The 18,856-nt window shown below is 45.1% G+C and overlaps 1 protein-coding gene across 2 annotated transcripts in view; it reads left to right on the top strand.

The window, feature by feature from the left end:
• Positions 1–18,856, top strand: part of PDE2A (phosphodiesterase 2A) — a 549,912-nt gene that overhangs the window by 414,362 nt on the left and 116,694 nt on the right. For both annotated transcript variants that reach the window (XM_068266568.1, XM_068266567.1), the window contains one exon: positions 8,330–8,404. In XM_068266568.1, coding sequence (XP_068122669.1) covers positions 8,330–8,404 — 75 coding nt within the window. The remainder of the gene's footprint in view (positions 1–8,329; positions 8,405–18,856) is intronic.

Here is an 18,856-nt window from a genome sequence, read left to right as displayed (position 1 = left end):
TCTTTGGCTTGTCATGTCATGTACCCGGCTCCCGTTGCTCGGTGGCGGTTCCAGCCCAGTCACTCTTCCTGTTGTCACTGGTGGCTCACTGTCTCAGCCTGGCCGCCGGGAAGTGGATGAATCATGCGACAAGTCATTTTTATTTTATTGTGAGTGATATATTGCATAATCAGCGCGCGGCTCTGCAGCTCAGCCATATTATCGGCCGTGTAGCGCTCCTCCGGAGATGAGTTATTGGAGAATAAAGAACAGAATAATGGATTATTAGACTCGCATTATGAAAGCCCTCGCTGAGGACTACGGCTGTGGGAAGTTCTCCATTGAATAGCTGCTATTATTCTGTCTATCAGATCCTGTACTGCTGCAGAGAACACTTCCCAAAAGGCGCTATTGTGGCCGCACAACACTCCGAGTCTCTCCATAGAGAGCGGGCAGACACCGGCATCTCCTTCCATGGCTGCCGCATTCCACCGTTCTCCCCTGTTCTTCAGTGATTAATCATTCTTAAAGTGGACCTGAACTCCTGTATAGAACAGAAGGAAAACAGAGAGAAATACACCCTGTATGTATTTTGAGAATTTAGCCTGTCTTATTCCCTCTCATCTTGGACTAATTACAAGCTGTAATTTGATATTTCAGCTGTGTCAGCTGGCTGCCTCGGCAGAGCAGCTACATTTGTAAACACAGGATGTTAACCCTATGTCTGCTTCCATGAAAGCAGGAAGTAAACACACTGCAGATTTGTTGCAGGATTCGCATCAACTGTACATAGTTACATAGTTATTTTGGTTGAAAAAAGACATACGTCCATCGAGTTAAACCAGAGAACAAAGTACAACACCAGCCTGCTCCCTCACATATCCCTGCTGATCCAGAGGAAGGCGAAAAACCCTTACAAGGCATGGTCCAATTAGCCCCAAAAGGGAAAAATTCCTTCCCGACTCCAGATGGCAATCAGATAATATCCCTGGATCAACATCATTAGGCATTACCTAGTAACTGTAGCCATGGATGTCTTTCAACGCAAGGAAAGCATCTAAGCCCCCTTTAAATGCAGGTATAGAGTTTGCCATAACGACTTCCTGTGGCAATGCATTCCACATCTTATTCACTCTTACTGTAAAGAACCCTTTCCTAAATAAATGGCTAAAACGTTTTTCCTCCATGCGCAGATCATGTCCTCTAGTCCTTTGTAATAAAGAAATGTTTTACTTTAAAGGTTATTATGCTGTTGCTTATGTTTTAGAGCAGAGATGAAGTTCTGAGGTCCGTTTTAAAGTATTATATATAGAAAAACTTGTAGAATCCTCCAGCCACATCCAGCAAGCTGGATTTTCTCGCATCTCAATGTCCATCTTTATTAGTGAGTGTGAATGTAGCCCTTAAGGGGAACCTAAACTGAGGGGGATATGGAGGTTTCTTTTTAAACAATACCAGTTGCTTGTCAGCCCTGCTGATCTATTTGGCTGCAGTAGTGGCTGAATCACACACCTGAAACAAGCATGCAGCTAAACCAGTCTGACGTAAGTCAGAGCACCTGATCTGCATGCTTGTTCAGGGGCTGTGGCTAAAATGTCTTTGGTACAGCTGATACAAATCCTAAAATAAATCTGCACAGCTTCTACTTCCTGATTCATGGAAGCAGACATGTTGTTTACAGCTTTCAAATGGGCTTATCTGCTTATCTGCCCTGGCAGTCATGTGACACAGGGGAGAGATCAGATTACAACTTGTGATTAGTCACAGATGAGCGTGAAGTAGACAGGCTAAACTCTCTCGATACATACAGGGTGCATTGCTCTATATTTTCCATCTGTCCTGTACAAGAGTTCAGGTCCACTTTAAGAAAAATGTACGAAGGTACCAAAAACCGACGTTTCTCACACCCTGTTGCTGCCCTAAATGGTTGTTATGGATTGTTGTGGGTGGCAGTGCCGGGATGAGGGCTGTATAGAGCGTTCTGCTCTATGGAGAGGGGAGGCGGTACCCCTCCGCAGGAAGTTTCACTGATGCTCCCACAGCAACAGAAGACATGTAGTGAGAGCGATTGTTCCTTGTAGATCAGTAGAGGCTGCCCAGATCCTCCATGAGCTCCCCACTGCTGGCCGGGACCTTCATCATCTTAGTGGTCTCACTCCTATTTGCAGGGTCTGATTTAGCTTCATTGGGGCCCTGGGGCAAAAGTAACTTTGGGGGCCCTCCGACTTCCCCCCCCCCCCCCCCTCCCATGAGCTGATTGCCAGGCCCGATCCAATCCCCCCTCCCTGTAACACAATATCGTTAGGTGTCAATCATATGTCGCCTCAAAAGCATTTTTGGGGTTCACACTATTCACCTCCTTGTTCATACAGAGTAAACACACAGCATCCCAGTTGTCATGGGTCACCATAGCTGGAGGGGAGGAGGGGCACCTTGAGGGCCCCCACAGGCTCTGGAGCAATTGCCCCTTTTGCCTCTATGTAAGCACCGGCCCTGCCTATTTGTGTATGAGTGCACCTGTACTGCATGCACGGGAGTACAGTACATCTATGCCCAATAGCATGTGTTTGCGGTCTCGCTCCAGTTGGTGTATGAGCATGACCGCACTGTGCACACACATGTACAGTTTGTGCATGTCTAGTAGTATGAAACCACTCATACACTTTTTTTCCTTTCTGCATGAGCAACTTCTTGCTACTGGGCATTGCATATACTGTACTCACACATGCACAGTGCAGTCATGCACATACACATACTGCAGTGTGACCACAGAAGCATAGGTGACAAGCTCTTGTTGGATGTGCTTAGGGGGACCCAGCACTGGAGTGGTGGTCACGGGATGATTGGGGAAGCCTCTGGACTATCTAGGGCCTTCCCTCTACTAAGGTAAGTATCTCATTTTATTTCTAATTCCTGCTTCAGGTTCAGTTTAATCACACAGGCATGTAAGGTGCCTATGCACAGGTCAGTACTGTATATCTAGCCAGTTTGATGACTTTGAATCTTCCAGTAAAGTAGAACTCAACACAACCAATGAATGAACCTCAGATGAGATTTGAACAGTTTATCAAACAAAGTGATGGACACGGTGGTAAAGTTAAAGTGGGTGGAGCTGAGAGGAATGGTGGGGATCTATGATCTCTAACCCTTTAGTAGCCAATGGGCCTGATTCACAAAGCGGTGCTAACAGTTAGCATGCTGGTGAAAAGCCCTTTATCACACCTAAACTCAGTTTAGGCATGATAAGTTTAAGCACCAACTGGGTTAGCACCGCAGTACACAGCTGATCAAAAGTTTTACGCTAGCAAAGTCTGGTGCACTTCGCATAGAGTTTAATGGCGCTGCTTTGCGTGCGGGACTTTGCGTGCGATCTAAACTTATCATGCCTAAACTTATCACACCTAAACTTATCACACCTAAACTTATCAAGCCTAAACTTATCACGCCTAAACTTATCACACCTAAACTTATCAAGCCTAAACTTATCACACCTAAACTTATCACACCTAAACTTATCAAGCCTAAACTTATCACGCCTAAACTTATCACACCTAAACTTATCACAACTAAACTTATCACACCTAAACTTATCAAGCCTAAACTTATCACACCTAAACTTATCACACCTAAACTTATCACGCCTAAACTTATCAAGCCTAAACTTATCACACCTAAACTTATCACACCTTGGGCTCGATTCACAAAGCGGTGCTAACCCAGTTAGAGACTTTAGGCGTGATAACCATTGCACCACGCTGGTGAAAAGCCATTTTAGGTGTGATAAGTTTAGGCATGCTAAGTTTAGATAAGTTTAAATCGCGCACAAAGTCCCGCACGCAAAGCAGCGCCATTAAACTCTATGCGAAGTGCACCAGACTTTGCTAGCGCAAAACTTTTGATCAGCTGTGCACTGCGGTGCTAACCCAGTTGGTGCTTAAACTTATCATGCCTAAACTTATCACACCTAAACTTATCATGCCTAAACTTATCACACCTAAACTTATCATGCCTAAACTGAGTTTAGGCATGATAAAGGGCTTTTCACCAGCGTGCTAACTGTTAGCACCGCTTTGTGAATCAGGCCCCTAAACTTATCATGCCTAAACTTATCACACCTGGGGCTCGATTCACCAAGCGGTGCAAAGTGTTAGCACCGTGGTGAAAAGGCCCTCTTCACGCCTAAAGTCACTTTAGGCATGATAAGAAGGGCTTCGCGCGAAGTTTCCGCGCGTAAAGTTTTGCGCGCGCTCCCGCGTGCGTGCGCGCGAAGCGCCCCGCACTTCGCGCGATGCGCCCATTAAACCCTATGGGACTTTGCGCGCGCGCCTGTGCGGGTGCGCGCGCAAAACTTTGCGCGCGATAACTTCGCGCGAAGTGCAGGCAAAAACGGTGCTAACTCAGTGGTGAAGAGGTCATCACGCCTAAAGTCCTTTAGGCGTGATAACTGGGTTAGCACCGCTTGGTGAATCGAGCCCCTAAACTTATCACACCTAAACTTATCACACCTAAACTTATCACACCTAAACTGGCTTTTCACCAGCGTGGTGCAATGGCTATCATGACTAAAGTCTCTAACTGGGTTAGCACCGCTTTGTGAATCGAGCCCAATGTATTTAGAGGTTTGTAAGTGCTCCAGGACAATTTTATTTTAGCACAGTTTTATTTCTTATTTGCTACATTTCACTGCTTCTAATTAGTACTACAGTAATGTGTATTTATGGCCACTTGTCACTAGGGGGCAGTGTGAGACAATAACAAAGGGATTTCTGCTTTCAGATTCTATATTTTCTGCTAGTAGAGAGAGCGATCAAAGCATTCCAAGATTTTACAGCACAAGGAGTTCTGCCGACTGAGGTCAAAAGCAAAAATTGTAGGAAAAGAGGCTGGCGCTTGATGTGTTTAGGAGGTAGACTGGCCACCACCACACTGGATTGTGTACCTGCAATAACGTGCTCTATTCAAACAAGTCTTCTACATCTACAGTAGTAGAAAAGAGTTTGAGGAACTATAAATTGCAAAAAAGGGAACCTTTAATCAGAGGCCACACTTTTTTGGCCTCTGAGGAAGCTTATTGTAAAGCGAAACGGCTGTCAGACCTCCAACACCCCCACTGCATACCCAGTGTCTGAACACTGTTGATTAAAGGTACACTTTTTGCAATTTATAGTGCCTCAAACTCTTTTCTACTATATGTGAGGTCAAAAGCAACGCACTTATGTCAAACGAGGTAACTCTATTGATCATTGGAGTAGAAGTAACAAGTGATCAGGCACTGCAGTTGCATCAAATGTATTCCGTATCCAAGTGTTATGCAATAAATTCCATATAAGTTGCTACATACGATGGTAGGTGCACAGGTCACAGTCATACAGTTTGTGCAAAAAGTGACATCAAATTGGTATTAATTATATCCTACCAGAGCTGAGGTAGATGGCGGTGGGTGCAGGTCAAAAAAACGGGCAGCTTAAAGGATACCCGAACTGGCATGTGACATGAGATAGACATGGGTATGTACAGTGCCTAGCACACAAATAACTATGTTGTGTTCCTTTTTTTCTTTCTCTGCCTGAAAGAGTTAAATATCAGGTATGTAAGTGGCTGACTCAGTCCTGACTCAGACAGGAAGTGACTACAGTGTGACCCTCACTGATAAGAAATTCTAACTATAAAACACTTTCCTAGCAGAAAATATCTTCTGATAGCAGGAAAGAGATAAAAAGGTAAATTTCTTATCAGTGAGGGTCACACTGTAGTCACCTCCTGTCTGAGTCAGGACTGAGTCAGACACTTACATACCTGATATTTAACTCTTTCAGGCAGAGAAAGAAAAAAAGGAACACATAGTTATTTGAGTGCCAGGCACTGTACATACCCATGTCTATCTCATCATGTCACACGTCACCTCGGGTATCCTTTAACGACCGTCTAGCACAGCGGTGCCTTGATATAACTCTGTCGAAGCTGCTAATGGGTAAATACCTCGTACACACGCTAGATGAATCTCAGCCGAGGCGGCCAATAACGACCACCTCTGTGGAGCATCTGCCAGTCCTGGATTAAATTTGTGCAGAAATCTGACTGCAATCAAGTAGAGCAAGGTTCTAGATAGATTGCTACTGTCTAATTCATTTCCAATCGGTAAGTGATCGATCATTTGTTGGATCAGGTTGATATCCACCCATGTTTTTGGTAGACGTACAATCATCTTGTGGCAAATGTGTACCCCAGGTGGCTACAGCATCAGCTCTGCCTCGACTAGACAAAGCCAATCATCTCTGCAATACCCCCCGTTATACTCATAGAGGTTAAAAGAGACCCCTACCCTCGTGACTGCTGCAACACAGGCACTTTATACTGACCAGATGAAGCAAGCCAGTCCCAGTGAAACGCGTTGTCTTATGTGCATCAATAAATATTATATCTACCTCATATGGTTTGTTCCTTGAAGGAGATCAGACCTAACTTTTTTTTATTCGCTATTAGATTATTAGCATTTTAGGGCACCTCCCATATTTGTTTCTCCATCATATTTATTTAAGTATTTATATAGCGCTGACCTATTACGCAGCGCTGTACAGAGAATAATCACATTCATGTTTAACATGACCTAAAGGACCATAATTCCCTTTACAGCACCATAAAAATCATTTGCAAGTTTGTCAATAACGTCTCCACTAATTAAGAAGAGTTACAGCAGCCCTGCTAATAAAACGGTTTGGAACTACAGATTTTGATTGAATATGCGTGGTTAAGCACATGAACATGACAAGGTCCCGGCCTCCATCTCCATCTATCTGTTTAATGGATTATTTTATGATATTATGTAGTTTGAAGACTTTTTATTATTGTGTTGGGGAAACCGAGGCAAAATGTCCTAAATGCTGCAAGAAGAGAGAAGATATCTGTATCTCCACAGAGAACTGAACTTAAAGTGGATCCGAGATAAACTTTTACTCATTACATAATTGTGTTCCTTTCCCGTTGTTTATAGGGCATTCCTCAAGCCAAATACTTTTTTTATGTTTTAATACTCTAATTCCTTATAAACTAAACAAGCCTCGCCCACAGCTCATAGTGCCTTGGCACTCCCTGTAGCAAGGGCTTATGGAAGCTCAGTCTGGGCAGGAGGAGGTTACTAGCCATAGATTTCAGAGGCAGAGGGGAGGAGGGAGCAGGAGAGGGGAGTGAGCTTGCCTGTGTGTAATATGACAAACAAAACATGGCCGCTGTCCTTGTATCACAGAAATAAATAAACATGAAACTGTTGAAGCTGTTTGCAGCTAGATTTGCTGTGTAAACTAAACTTTAGATAAGATATATAGTTAGTTTTTCATCCCGGATGCACTTTAATTGGGATCATTTTCTTGAAAATCAACTTATTACAGAAAAATTCTGTATCTCATGAAAGAACTTTGCTGCACAGAGCCCTGTATAGATAAAGTAATTAAAGCCCTTCACCGTACACTGATCTAAAAACAAAATATAATCTTATTGCTCAATGCTCGGAGTGTTTCAATGTTACATACTCTATTTTTGTGTGAAATGAGATGATTGCTGCTGCAGATTCTGTGGGATATTTTCGATCTTGTGAGTTCAGGCAGTCTATTTCAGGCTATGTGGGTGGTGCTAGTGCTGCTTGGGTTGCTTCCTCCTGCTGTTCAAATGTCAAGGTGGGCGGGGCACAGACTGTGTATCACTGGGAAGGTAGCAGCAAATAGCAGGGGAAGTCTGTTGTATAGGAAATGGACAGTCTCTGGGAACTAGAATGCATGACACATTACTTTTTTTCCTGTGTCACTGTCATTTACTGTCCACTTTTAATTTCTTACTGAAAGAAGTTAACAGCTGACAGATATTGGACTAGTCCATCTCCTCGTGGATGATTCTCAATATTTCCTTTATTCTCTACAAAAGAACTCCTTGGAAATGATCTACTTGTTTGCACACTATTCGGCAGCTGGAGTGAGCAACTGCCAACCAGTAAGTGTCTTTTGTAAATAAAGAAAACCCCAAGAATCCTCCACAAGGAGATGGTCTAGTCCAAAACCTGTCTGATTGTCACTACCTACTGTAAGCGGCAGGAACATGGGAAAAAGTAATGATTTCACATAGATTGGCTATAAGCCATCTTTTTACTGTTGAACTTTGTATGTCTTTTGTTACTGCTGAGAAAAAGTCTGCTCACAGCTTATATATATTTGTAATACTGATGCATTAAATGTGAATGTAAAGTAATCACTATATGTTCAGATGTGTTGAGCCGGTTCACATGAGACACAGCATAAGCAGGATGACTGTACCCCATAACATGTGATGATACCTGACTCGCCCATGTTGTTTCCTCTTCCAGCTGGAGCAAGAGACCCAGTCACCCTGCTGCTGCCTCCTCCTCGTGTCCGAAGAAAGCCACCAGCTCTTCTGCCAGGTAAGACCACAACAAGGTGTGGAGGGAAGGGTTAGGCTCTGTTTCCACTACAATGGCAATTGCCATCTGGGAAAAACCAAATCGCACTGGTGGAAAATCAGCACCGAGCATTTACATGTTAATCGCGGTGCTGTTGCGATTGGCAAAACCAGTGTGCTCGGATTATTGGATCTCAAGCAGTGGAAAAGAGCCCCAAGAGATAGCTGCCAATGGAGAGAAGCACCAGGCACTCCAACAATAGCTCCTCCACTAACCCAATAGCAAAGTAACAGATTGTTAGCAATATTTAACCGATCATTCATGCTACTAAGCAATGCCTGAACCTGGCTCTTTTCTATACTCTGTATCTATCAGCACTGGTATGTGGCCTGATGATCCTTGCAAACTGCACCTGGTGGAAGAAAGGCCCGGGGAGGGTTCCTGGTTCATGTATTTGTTATGGACCTGCACCCACACTGACGTTCAGATAACCCATGAGTACTTAACTGTGTAGATCTCTAGGAAATCTTTGTTGGTGGAGATATTGAAGCCTCCACTGGTCATTTCTCCTCAGATAGGATGTCTGTCTGTTATTCCCTCCATAAGCTAATAGATATAGTCCAAGCTTATACATCTAACCTCCAATACTCAGTCCAGTCTGGCTCCTCCATTTATCCCTGCATTCTTTTCTGGATATCATTCTAAACTCTGCTTCCTTTCCACAAACCCCCCCTTCTCCCTACCTAACTCCTCCCACATGCAAGATTTCTCACGAGCTTCTTGCTGGAACTCACCCTCATTTTCTTCATGGTCCTCCTGAAACTTTAGAAAATATTTGCAGCTTAATGCTTCTGCTGGGGCTCTGGGATGGGTTTACCAGCGAGATCTGAATGAGCGGTAGAAGAACACAGCCGCAGGTACCAAGCTGGTGGTAATGTGAAAACCGGATGAATAACTGATGCCCAATGTGACAAAACAAAAAATAGATCAGTTTTTCCTCTGGTACAATGTGAACCCGGCCTGACCTCTGCCTTGGCCTGTAAGTATGCGTGGCAGGGCTCCCTCCCTGTATTTATATCCATAGTCACAAGGCAGGCTGACCTGAGTTCAAGCACCTTGCTTGATTCGCTTAACATGAGGTCAGAGCAGCAACCACCGGCGAGCCGATCGCTCTATCCTGAAATAACCGCATTACCGCCACATTACATTTGTATTCTGACAGCTCCTCGTCTTGTTGTGTCTGCCGAGATCGGCAAATCACATTTCCTGTTCCCACCAAACAGCCGTCTCTGAGATCAGACAAGAGAGACGACATCTTCCCTTCACAAAGTCATCTGCCTTCTGTGCTAAGGAATAAAAACACCTAAACTTTCTGCAGCTGTTTTGGTGAAGTAATGCAGCGGGTTTCAAGGTTTTCCACTCTCGAAGCAAACTTGGGAAACATAAGAAGAGCATATAATATTCATGCAGTAAATAATCAGAAGAGACCTACTGAGAAGACTGCAGGCCTATACTGTATATCTAACCTGCAAAGCTCTCTTCAGTCTGGCTTCTCCACACATCCAGCAATAACCACTTGAGGACCACAGGCTTACACCCCCAGTGACCAGGCTATGTTTTACACTTCAGGCCACTGCAGCTTTAAGGGCTCTGGGCCGCATAACTCAGCACACACAAGTGATATACCCCCTCCTTTTCTGCCCACCTACAGAGCTTTCTGTTGGTGGGCTCTGATCCCTTCCGGCATGTTTGTTTGTCTGTTGTTTTTTTTATTTGTGATTTTTTTTTTTTTTAAATAAATATTACTTTTTTTTTTTTTTTTTTGATTCCCGGCAATCCCTCCCTCCTCTCCCACCAGCCAATCACCACGATCGGCTGTCATGGGCATCAGCCTATGAGAGCTGGTCGCTCCTTTGCCTCCCCAGGGGACAGCCGAGTCACACGGCTGTCCTCAGTACAGCGCTGCCTTAGATTGCAGCACTGTACATTGTGCATAGACGGCAGTCTCCTGGCGGCGATCGCCGATGGGAGACTGATGACGAAGCAGAGCGTGTGCAATCTCCTGCAAAACCTCGCCGCAGGACTTAACGCCAATTGCCATTGAGCGGTCCTTGTGCTACCGCCATGTTCACGCCTATTGGTGTGGATCGGTTGGCAAGTAGTTAAAGCACACCTCAAGTAAGGCCTGGTGCACACCTAAAGTGAGATGGGAACGGAGGCTGACATATTTATTTCCTTTTAAGCAATGCAAGTTGCCGGGCTGTCCTGCTGATCCTCTGCCTCTAATACTTTTAGCCACAGCCCCTGAACAAGCATGCAGCAGATCAGGTGTTTCTAGCATTATTGTCAGATCTGACAAGATTAGCTGCATGCTTGTTTGTGGTGTGATTCAGACTCTACTGCAGCCAAATAGATCAGAAACACAGCCAGGCAACTGGAATTGTTTAAAAGGAAGTAAATATGGCATCCTCCATACCCCTCTTGTTACAGTTGTCATTTAAACTTAAAAGCACAACTGTAACAAGAGGGATATGGAGGCTGCCATATTTATTTCCTTTTAAACATTGCAGATTGCCTGGCTGTCCTGCTGATCCTCTGCTGGTAATACACTTAGCCATAGATCGTGAACAAGCTTGGAGATCAGATGTTTCTGACTGAAATCTGACTGGATTGACTACATGCTTGTTTCAGGTGTGTGAACCAGATACTACTGCAGCCAAAGAGATCAGCAGGACCGCCAGGCTACTGGCAATTATTTAAAAGGAATTAAATATGGCAGCCTCCATATCCCAGTCACTTCAGGTGTCCTATAATTTCTACATACAGACGGCACACGCCTCACATTTCTGTAAATATTGTATTACATCTTTTCATGGGACAGCACTGAATAGATGACGGTTTGATGCAATGTAAAGTAGCCAGTGTACAGCTTATAACAGTGTAAATTTGGTGTACCATGAAAAATAACTCAACACACAGCCTTTAAACCACTTCAGGACAGTAGGCTTACACCCCCCCCCCCCCCAGTGACCAGGCTATTTATTTACAATTCAGGCCACTGCAGCTTTAAAGTGGATCCGAGGTGAACTTTTACTCATTGCATAACTGTGTTCCTTTCCTATTGTTTATAGGGCATTCCTCAAGCCAAATACTTTTTTGTTTTTGTTTTAATGCTCTAATTCCCTATAAACTAAACAAGCCACGCCCACAGGTTTTCAGAGAGCCTTGGCATTTTCAGACAGTAGCAAGGGCTCATGGGAGCTCAGTCTGGGCAGGAGGAGGGGGAGGTATTACTAGCCAGAGATTTCAGAGGGAAGGAGGAGGGGGATTAGGTTTTTTTCACAGGCTGAGTGCTGATGGTGCAGATAAGCTTGCCTGTGTGTAATGTTTACAAACAACATGGCAGCTGTCATTGTATCACAGGAAGAAATAATCAAATTCTATTGAAGCTGTTTGCAGCTAGATTTGCTGTGTAAACTCATAGCTCCCAACTGTCCCTCTTTTGGAGGGACAGTCCCTCTTTGGAAGCCCTATCCCTCTGTCCCTCTTCCCTCCTTATTTGTCCCTCTCTCAGGACTTTGTCCCTCTTTCAGGACTTTGTCCCTCTTTGTATGTAAATATATATTTCTATACTAAAATGTGTTTGATTAACTCTTAACTTTATTCCAATCCTTTCAATTGATATATTACTAATTTTAAAATGTTAATATGAAGGAAAATGAACCAGGATAGAAAGGGCCAGTGTTGTTTGAATTATAAAACAATATATTTTTCTTATGAAATCTTTATGGTATGCGTGACTAGGGGTGTGTCAGGGGCGTGATTAGGGATGTGGCTTAAGTGCCCCTCTTTCTCATCTCAAAAAGTTGGGAGGTATGTGTAAACTATCTAAACTTTAGATAAGATATATAGACAGGTTACTTGTTATAGTTAGTTCTTCATCTCGGATCCGCTTTAAGGACTTGCTGCAGGGCCGTACAACTTAGCACACAAAGTCAGCTTTGTGTAGCGCTCTCTTCAGCTTTGTGTACTGCTCTGTTCAGCTCCTCGTGTTTTCCTTTTGGTGGCATAAGTGACAATCGCCTCCTCATTAATCGCTTCCTGAGTGTTATTGGAGATCTGCCAGAATCTATTTATCACGGAGAACTCACAGAGCGCGATTTACCAGCGGAGACGCTCGTCTGTTATCCGCAGATTTCACTGCAATAACAAATGGTCACAGATGGTGCAATCTGCTAATCTCCCGGAGAGCCGCTTCTCGTGATGAGCAAGAAGAAAATGCAAACTTCGGTAACGAGCGCTCTGCATTTCACCATCGCTTCTCCAGTCTCACCGGCTATACATACAGATGCCCTGTGCTGTATCCATTTTTCATTAGAGGCAGTCTGCTTTTCAAAAAGTAGTTACATCCATTTTTTGCAAAACAGAAGTTTGACTTCTTAAAACAGAAGGTATTTGCGATTATTCAGGCTGGAGTGAGCTCTGAGGTCTCTCACAATGCATCACTACTGAATATGCAAATGCTCTCTTAGTGGTCCCTAATAGCTAAACGCATCTCCAGAACCGCTGGAAGACTGTTTTGGATTGATTGATCCTCATCAGTGCATGGCATGGATTAATATGGTTCCATAGGACATGAAACATCCAGAGTAAGGCCCAGTGCACACCGAGCGGTTTTTGGAGCGATCCGCCGGCCACATCCGCCTGGAAAAATGCTTGGCTAATGTATTGCAATGGGATGGTGCACACCAGCGGTTTGAGGTTTTTGCCAAACTGCTGCGCGTTTGCGGTTTGCTAGAAAACTTCAAACCGCCGGTGTGCACCACACATTGAAATACAATAGCCAAGCGTTTTCACTGGCTGATGCGGCTGGTGGATCGCATACAAAATCCGCTTGGTGTGCACCCGGCCAAATATCTGCTCTCTGCTCCCAAAACCGCTAGCGTTTTGATGATCTGCTAGCGGTTTTGGTGTGCACTGGGCCTTAGGGCTGAGACGCACCAGAAAAGCTCCCCAAACGCTAGAGGTTTCAAAAGCTCTTCCCAATTTAATGCTATGGTTTTTGTTTTTTTTTACAAAACCTCATTGCTCCAGTGTGCACAGACATATAGGATTACATTAGCAGGTTTCAAAAACTCAAAACGCTCAGAAAAACTCCTCTAGTGTGCACCAGGCCTCTCAGATTAACCAGAAAGCCCATGGTGAACCAGGAGTGTGTAAGGGGCTAAAAGAGACCAAAAAGCCTCCGTACTAAAATGCTATGCAAAACAGACGTTGTCTACTTAAAACAGAAGGTATTTGCAATTATCCAGGTTGGAGTGAGCTCTGACATGTCTCCCACGATGCATATCATCTCTTTGTTGTCCCTGATTACTAAACACACCTCCAGAACTGCATTGTGGGACACCTCATATGCTGAGGTATCCCAACCTGTATAATTGCAAATACCTTCTATTTTAAGAAGGCGATATCATTTACATTTAAAAAAGAAGACTACATGAGATTGCAGGATACTCTACAAAATCATACATGAAGCCTGTGTATGTGACAGTACTTTGTGTGGTTCTGATCCAGCTCTGAAACATGCCTGAAGAAGAAACTTAAAGTTTTGAAAGCTTGCAAAAGAATCTTGTACAGTTTGTCATTAAAGGCAAACCGCTTTTGTTGTTATGTCTTCGGAAACTTTTGTTTTGCATAGCATTTTGGATAAAAAACACATTTCTGCCGAGTCAGGTAAAATGGGCGCTTGAAATGTGGGTGCAGGCGGTGCTGCCATGGGCCGTAATGTGAATTATAGCTTTAGTGGCATTGGTTGCTGTCAAAAGACGGAGTGCAAATAACTGCGTGATTCGGCCTCCAGCAATAGCTGGAAGACAAATTGCGTCTTTCCCCCGAGTCACTGGCAGCCTGGAGAGGGAATAGTAATTAGCGCCACCGGGACTTTTGCTGGAGCAGGGTGAGCCAATTTTCAGCTTTACCCTGCGCCCAAATCTCCCGGCACCTTAACATACTGTAGATACCCTTACTGCTGCTGAGATTAAAGTAAGGGGGAGCATGTTTAAAAAAACTCACAGAAATTGTTTTAACGCCTCTCACTGTATTATTGCTAAAAAAAACTAAACTGAAAATAAACGTATGAAATTATGAATTTGTATGTGTAGTACTAATGGTAAATAGTTCATTAGTAACAGACAAGTTTTAATTTTTTTTTATTTTCTTAACAGCTGCCATGTTGTAAAATCTGCTGAAAAACAATAGAAATAATGAGCCTTTGAACTTCATAACCCTAAAATGTTATCAGGAGTCAGATAAAAATGTCACGCCCCGGTCACTTCAAATACTCTTACACCTTTAATGAAACCTGAGATGGGCACGCCAAAAGATTTTGGGCCTGATTCATCAAGCTGCGCTGAGGAAGAAGAGCAGCTTAGTGTGCCGCTGTGCTCTCTAATCCACGTTGTACATAGGCCTCTTTCACACTACAGCCCTTTTTCTGTGTTTTCAACGCAAAGTTTATACTTTGTGTTAATCAAGGTGAAATGAAAGTCCATAGACTTTCATTTTACCTTTCACACCTGATGTTGCGTTTCAGCGCATTGCGCTTCAACGCACCCGGGAGCATTGAAGCGCCAGGAGCCGGCGTTTTCCCGTCAGGTTCAATTAATAGCTACCGCCGCTGATTGCGCCGCACCGCAGATTCCCGACGACACGCCGCAGGCTATCAACGTGTGCAGGAAACGGCTCCTGCGCACGTTGTCTGATGTGAAAGAGGCCTTAGCAGCACTCGTTGCTATGTAGTAGCGTGCCTTCCCTTAGTTACGTACATTGCTTCCTTAGCAACACGCGTAACTTTCAATGCGGGCGGTCCTGTGAAGTATCCCTATCGCAGTACTTCACTAACAACTAACTAGACGACAATTAACATGTTAATGTTACTTATACTTACCCAGGGCTTCCTCCAGCCCCATGAGCACCGCTGTGTCCCTTGCCGTCCTCCCGAGTGCCTCCGTTCTCCTGGTATTGGTCCCAGTAACTGGCTCAGCCAGGCTAGTCAAGCTCTTCTGTGCATGTACGGAGGGGCCACACGTGTGCAGAAGAGCCGACTGGCGCGACTGAGCCAGTTACCGGGACCTATACCAGACGAATGGGGGTTGTGACCAGACACATCGGTGCTCATAGGGCTGGAGGAAGTCCTGGGTAAGTAAAAAATCTTTTAGTGTGCTCATCTCAGGTACACTTTCGGTACACGTCTGCCAAATAGGAAGTAGAGTGCGCAGCATTGGAGACAGAGAAGAGCGACAGCACGTGGAGCTTCATCATCACATGGAACCCGGAAGAGGTGAGTCTGTGTTCCCTGCCTGCGCCGCTGCTCTCATTTCTGGGGGAGCACTGAGGAGGGAAGCCCGAGGTGAGAGGAGTGGTGTCGAGTCTGACTCCCCCTACCTCACCTTCGGCCCTCCTCCCCCAGCTGTGCATGCCCGCTGCTACCTCTTCTTGTTCCGCACACCCCCCTCCTGATCTGCCCCCTGCCTATCCCTAAAAACAGCCCTGGGCAGGCCCCAGATCAGCCTCCCCAGGCTTCCCACAAACCCCCTTCCCGGGCACAGCCATTGCGGGGATGATTATTATGCCCCATGCAGCAGGGCAGCCAGGCAACTGGTATTGTTTAGAAGGAAATAAATATGTCAGCGTCCATAGATCTCTCACTTCAGTTGCCCTTTAAGCCCCTCCTGACTGCCTAACGCCGATCGCCGTCATGAGGCAGCCCCAGGACCGCGTAATGCCAATTGGCGTCAAGTACTGGGGCGGGGTTCTGCAGGAGATCGTGTGTGCCAATGCGCGCATATCCCCGCTTGAATGATGGAGCTCTGCTCCGTCATCAGCCTCCCAGCAGCGATTGGCGCTAGGAGACTGTTAGATGTCGAAACCGCCATCTATTTACACTGTACAGTGCTGCGATCTACGGCAGCGCTGTACTGGGGACAGCCGTGTCACTCAGCTGTCCCCTATAGAGGCTCAAGAGCGATCAACTCTCATAGGCCGATGCCTATAACAGCCGATCGCTGTCATTGTCTGGTGGGGGGAGGGAGGAAAAATAAATACATATAAAAATAGGTTTATTTATTTAAAAAAAAATTATATATATATATACAAAAAAAAAAACACCTCATGAGCGATCAGAGCCCACCAACAGAAAGCTCTGTTGGTGGGCAGAAAAGGGGGGGGGGATCACTTGTGTGCTGAGTTGTACGAACCTGCAGCAAACCCTTAAAGGGACACTTAAGTAAAAAAAAAATGAGTTTTACTCACCTGGGGCTTCTACCAGTCCCCTGCAGCAGTCCTGTGCCCTCGCAGACTCGCTCCGATGCTCTTGGCCCCGCCGGCAGCTACTTCCGATTTTGTCGACAGGCCAAGGAACGCAAGTAATTCTTTGTGTTCCTGGCCGCAATAGCAGTATAGAGGGCGCTAGCCAGGAACGCGAAGAGTCACTCGTGTTCCTAGGCCTGTCGGCACCTAAACCGGAAGTAGCTGCTGGCTGGGACAGGAGGGTCCGAGCGAGGACAGCTGCAGGGTGCTGGGGGAAGCCCCAGGTGAGTAAAACTGTTTTTTTTTGGGGGGGGGGGGTTTGCCTTAAGTGTCCCTTTAAAGCAGCAGTGGCCTGAATTGTAAGAAATAGCCTGGTCACTACGGGGGTGTAAGCCTACGGTCCTGAAGTGGTTAAAGGACACTTTCAATCATATACATCCAGTGACTTGGACATGCAGCCACCACCAGTGCTACTGAATGGTGTGGTGCGGAGATCTCCTTTAACACCAACATATACAAATACTATATTAAAAAGTTAATTTGTAAAACGTGTAGACATGTCATTCTTGTTTTAATCAATAGTGACAGCAGAAAATTATAATTTGCTTTTAGTATTTGGAATGCTTCTTGAAAGACGGAGATGAGAAGGTGGGTGACAGACGCTCTGGAATGCGGATGTCGGGGTGACATTGAAATGGAACATAAACACACCTCTATCTGTAACCCGGTGTGATTCCATTCCTGCAGCTTGAAAGGCTGAGCTTCAGGGCAACACGGTGGAAGTCATTAAAATATCGCATTAAGTGTGTAAACAGCGTGTTGGGGCGGCCGCGGCGGAGCGCTTAGTGGCTTGGATCTCGGGGGAGAGGGGTCAGTACAATGTCACCTCCTTTCTCGCCGCCACCCTCCTCCCAGCATGTGCACGTCTGCCTGTTTACACGTTCCCAGCCCGCAGCGCAACAGCGAAAATAATTATTATTACTGAAGTTGCCAGTTGTGCTTTCGTCAACTCTGCGTGATAAATGAAAAGGTTAATTGGCTGAGATAATCTTATAAACGCTAGATAAATAGCACATTTCTTACCCCCTTTTTAATAAGGAACAATCTTACTTGTCCATTTTGTGAGTCTCCTGCTAAGTGCTTGTTAACTGCGGCAGTTAAAAGGTAATCGCATTATGATTTTTTTTTTTTCTCTTAGGTAGCGCTTTTTTTTTTTTTTCATTTTGTTTATCTTTATTCATATTATTTATCAATTATTATTACTGGTAAGTATCATAGTTTTTTTTTAAAGTAGCGGTATTTCAATTTGAGTATTAAATATATCAACTGCAAAAGTGATTTTTATTTAATACTGGGAATTTATGTTTACATTTGTTGAGGTTGAAACGTAACCTATAGAGTTATAGGATAGACATTGGGTTGAGACATTGGCCCATATCCCTTTCTTCAAAGAGATATTTTCAAACTTCACCAGTAAAATAATATTAAATCTCTCACCAAGAAAGAAATTAGTTAAGACTAGTATACCTAAGCCCGTTTGAAAATGGGCTCTAGGCAGAGCCGGGACAAGGTCCTCCAGCACCCAAGGCTGAGACACCAAAGTGCGCCCCTCCATCCCTCCCACCCCAGCCGTCACACACTGATTGCTATTACACTAAGAGGCACTCCAGGGCCCACAACCTCCCCAACACCTTAATATCTAGTTATCTGGCTTGCAATCACTGCTATGTATCCCCTTTTCTTATTTCTTTCTGCTTCAAACACAGTTAGGAATGACAGCTGAATATATTTTGCGCCCCCTCCTACACTGCGCCCTGAGGCTGGAGCATCTCCAGCCTATGCCTCGGCCCGGCCCTGGCTCTAGGTCTATCTCACTGCCGCCACCGCCGCATGTTAGCGCGCACACACGCACCCGCCGCACGCCCCCCCCCCACCCCGGCTGGCCCCCTGGCTGTCCAACGGTTGTCCCTGCGGCACATGTGCAGTAGCGCAAAGCAGGGACACACACACAGACATGGGACACAGAGACACAGGGGTTTTATTAGCTAGGATAGGTTAGATATTGCTCCTCACTAATTGGCTGGGGGCAGTTTAGTGTGACACAAGGCTGAGAAGGGAAATATACCTCACCCCTCTGCAGAAGCTGCTGAAATACGTTCACAGGTT

Source organism: Hyperolius riggenbachi, chromosome 2, assembly GCF_040937935.1.
Source record: "Hyperolius riggenbachi isolate aHypRig1 chromosome 2, aHypRig1.pri, whole genome shotgun sequence".
Lineage (NCBI taxonomy): Eukaryota > Metazoa > Chordata > Amphibia > Anura > Hyperoliidae > Hyperolius > Hyperolius riggenbachi.
Note: the sequence above shows the minus strand (reverse complement) of the source record. Positions and strands in the feature narration are given on the sequence as shown.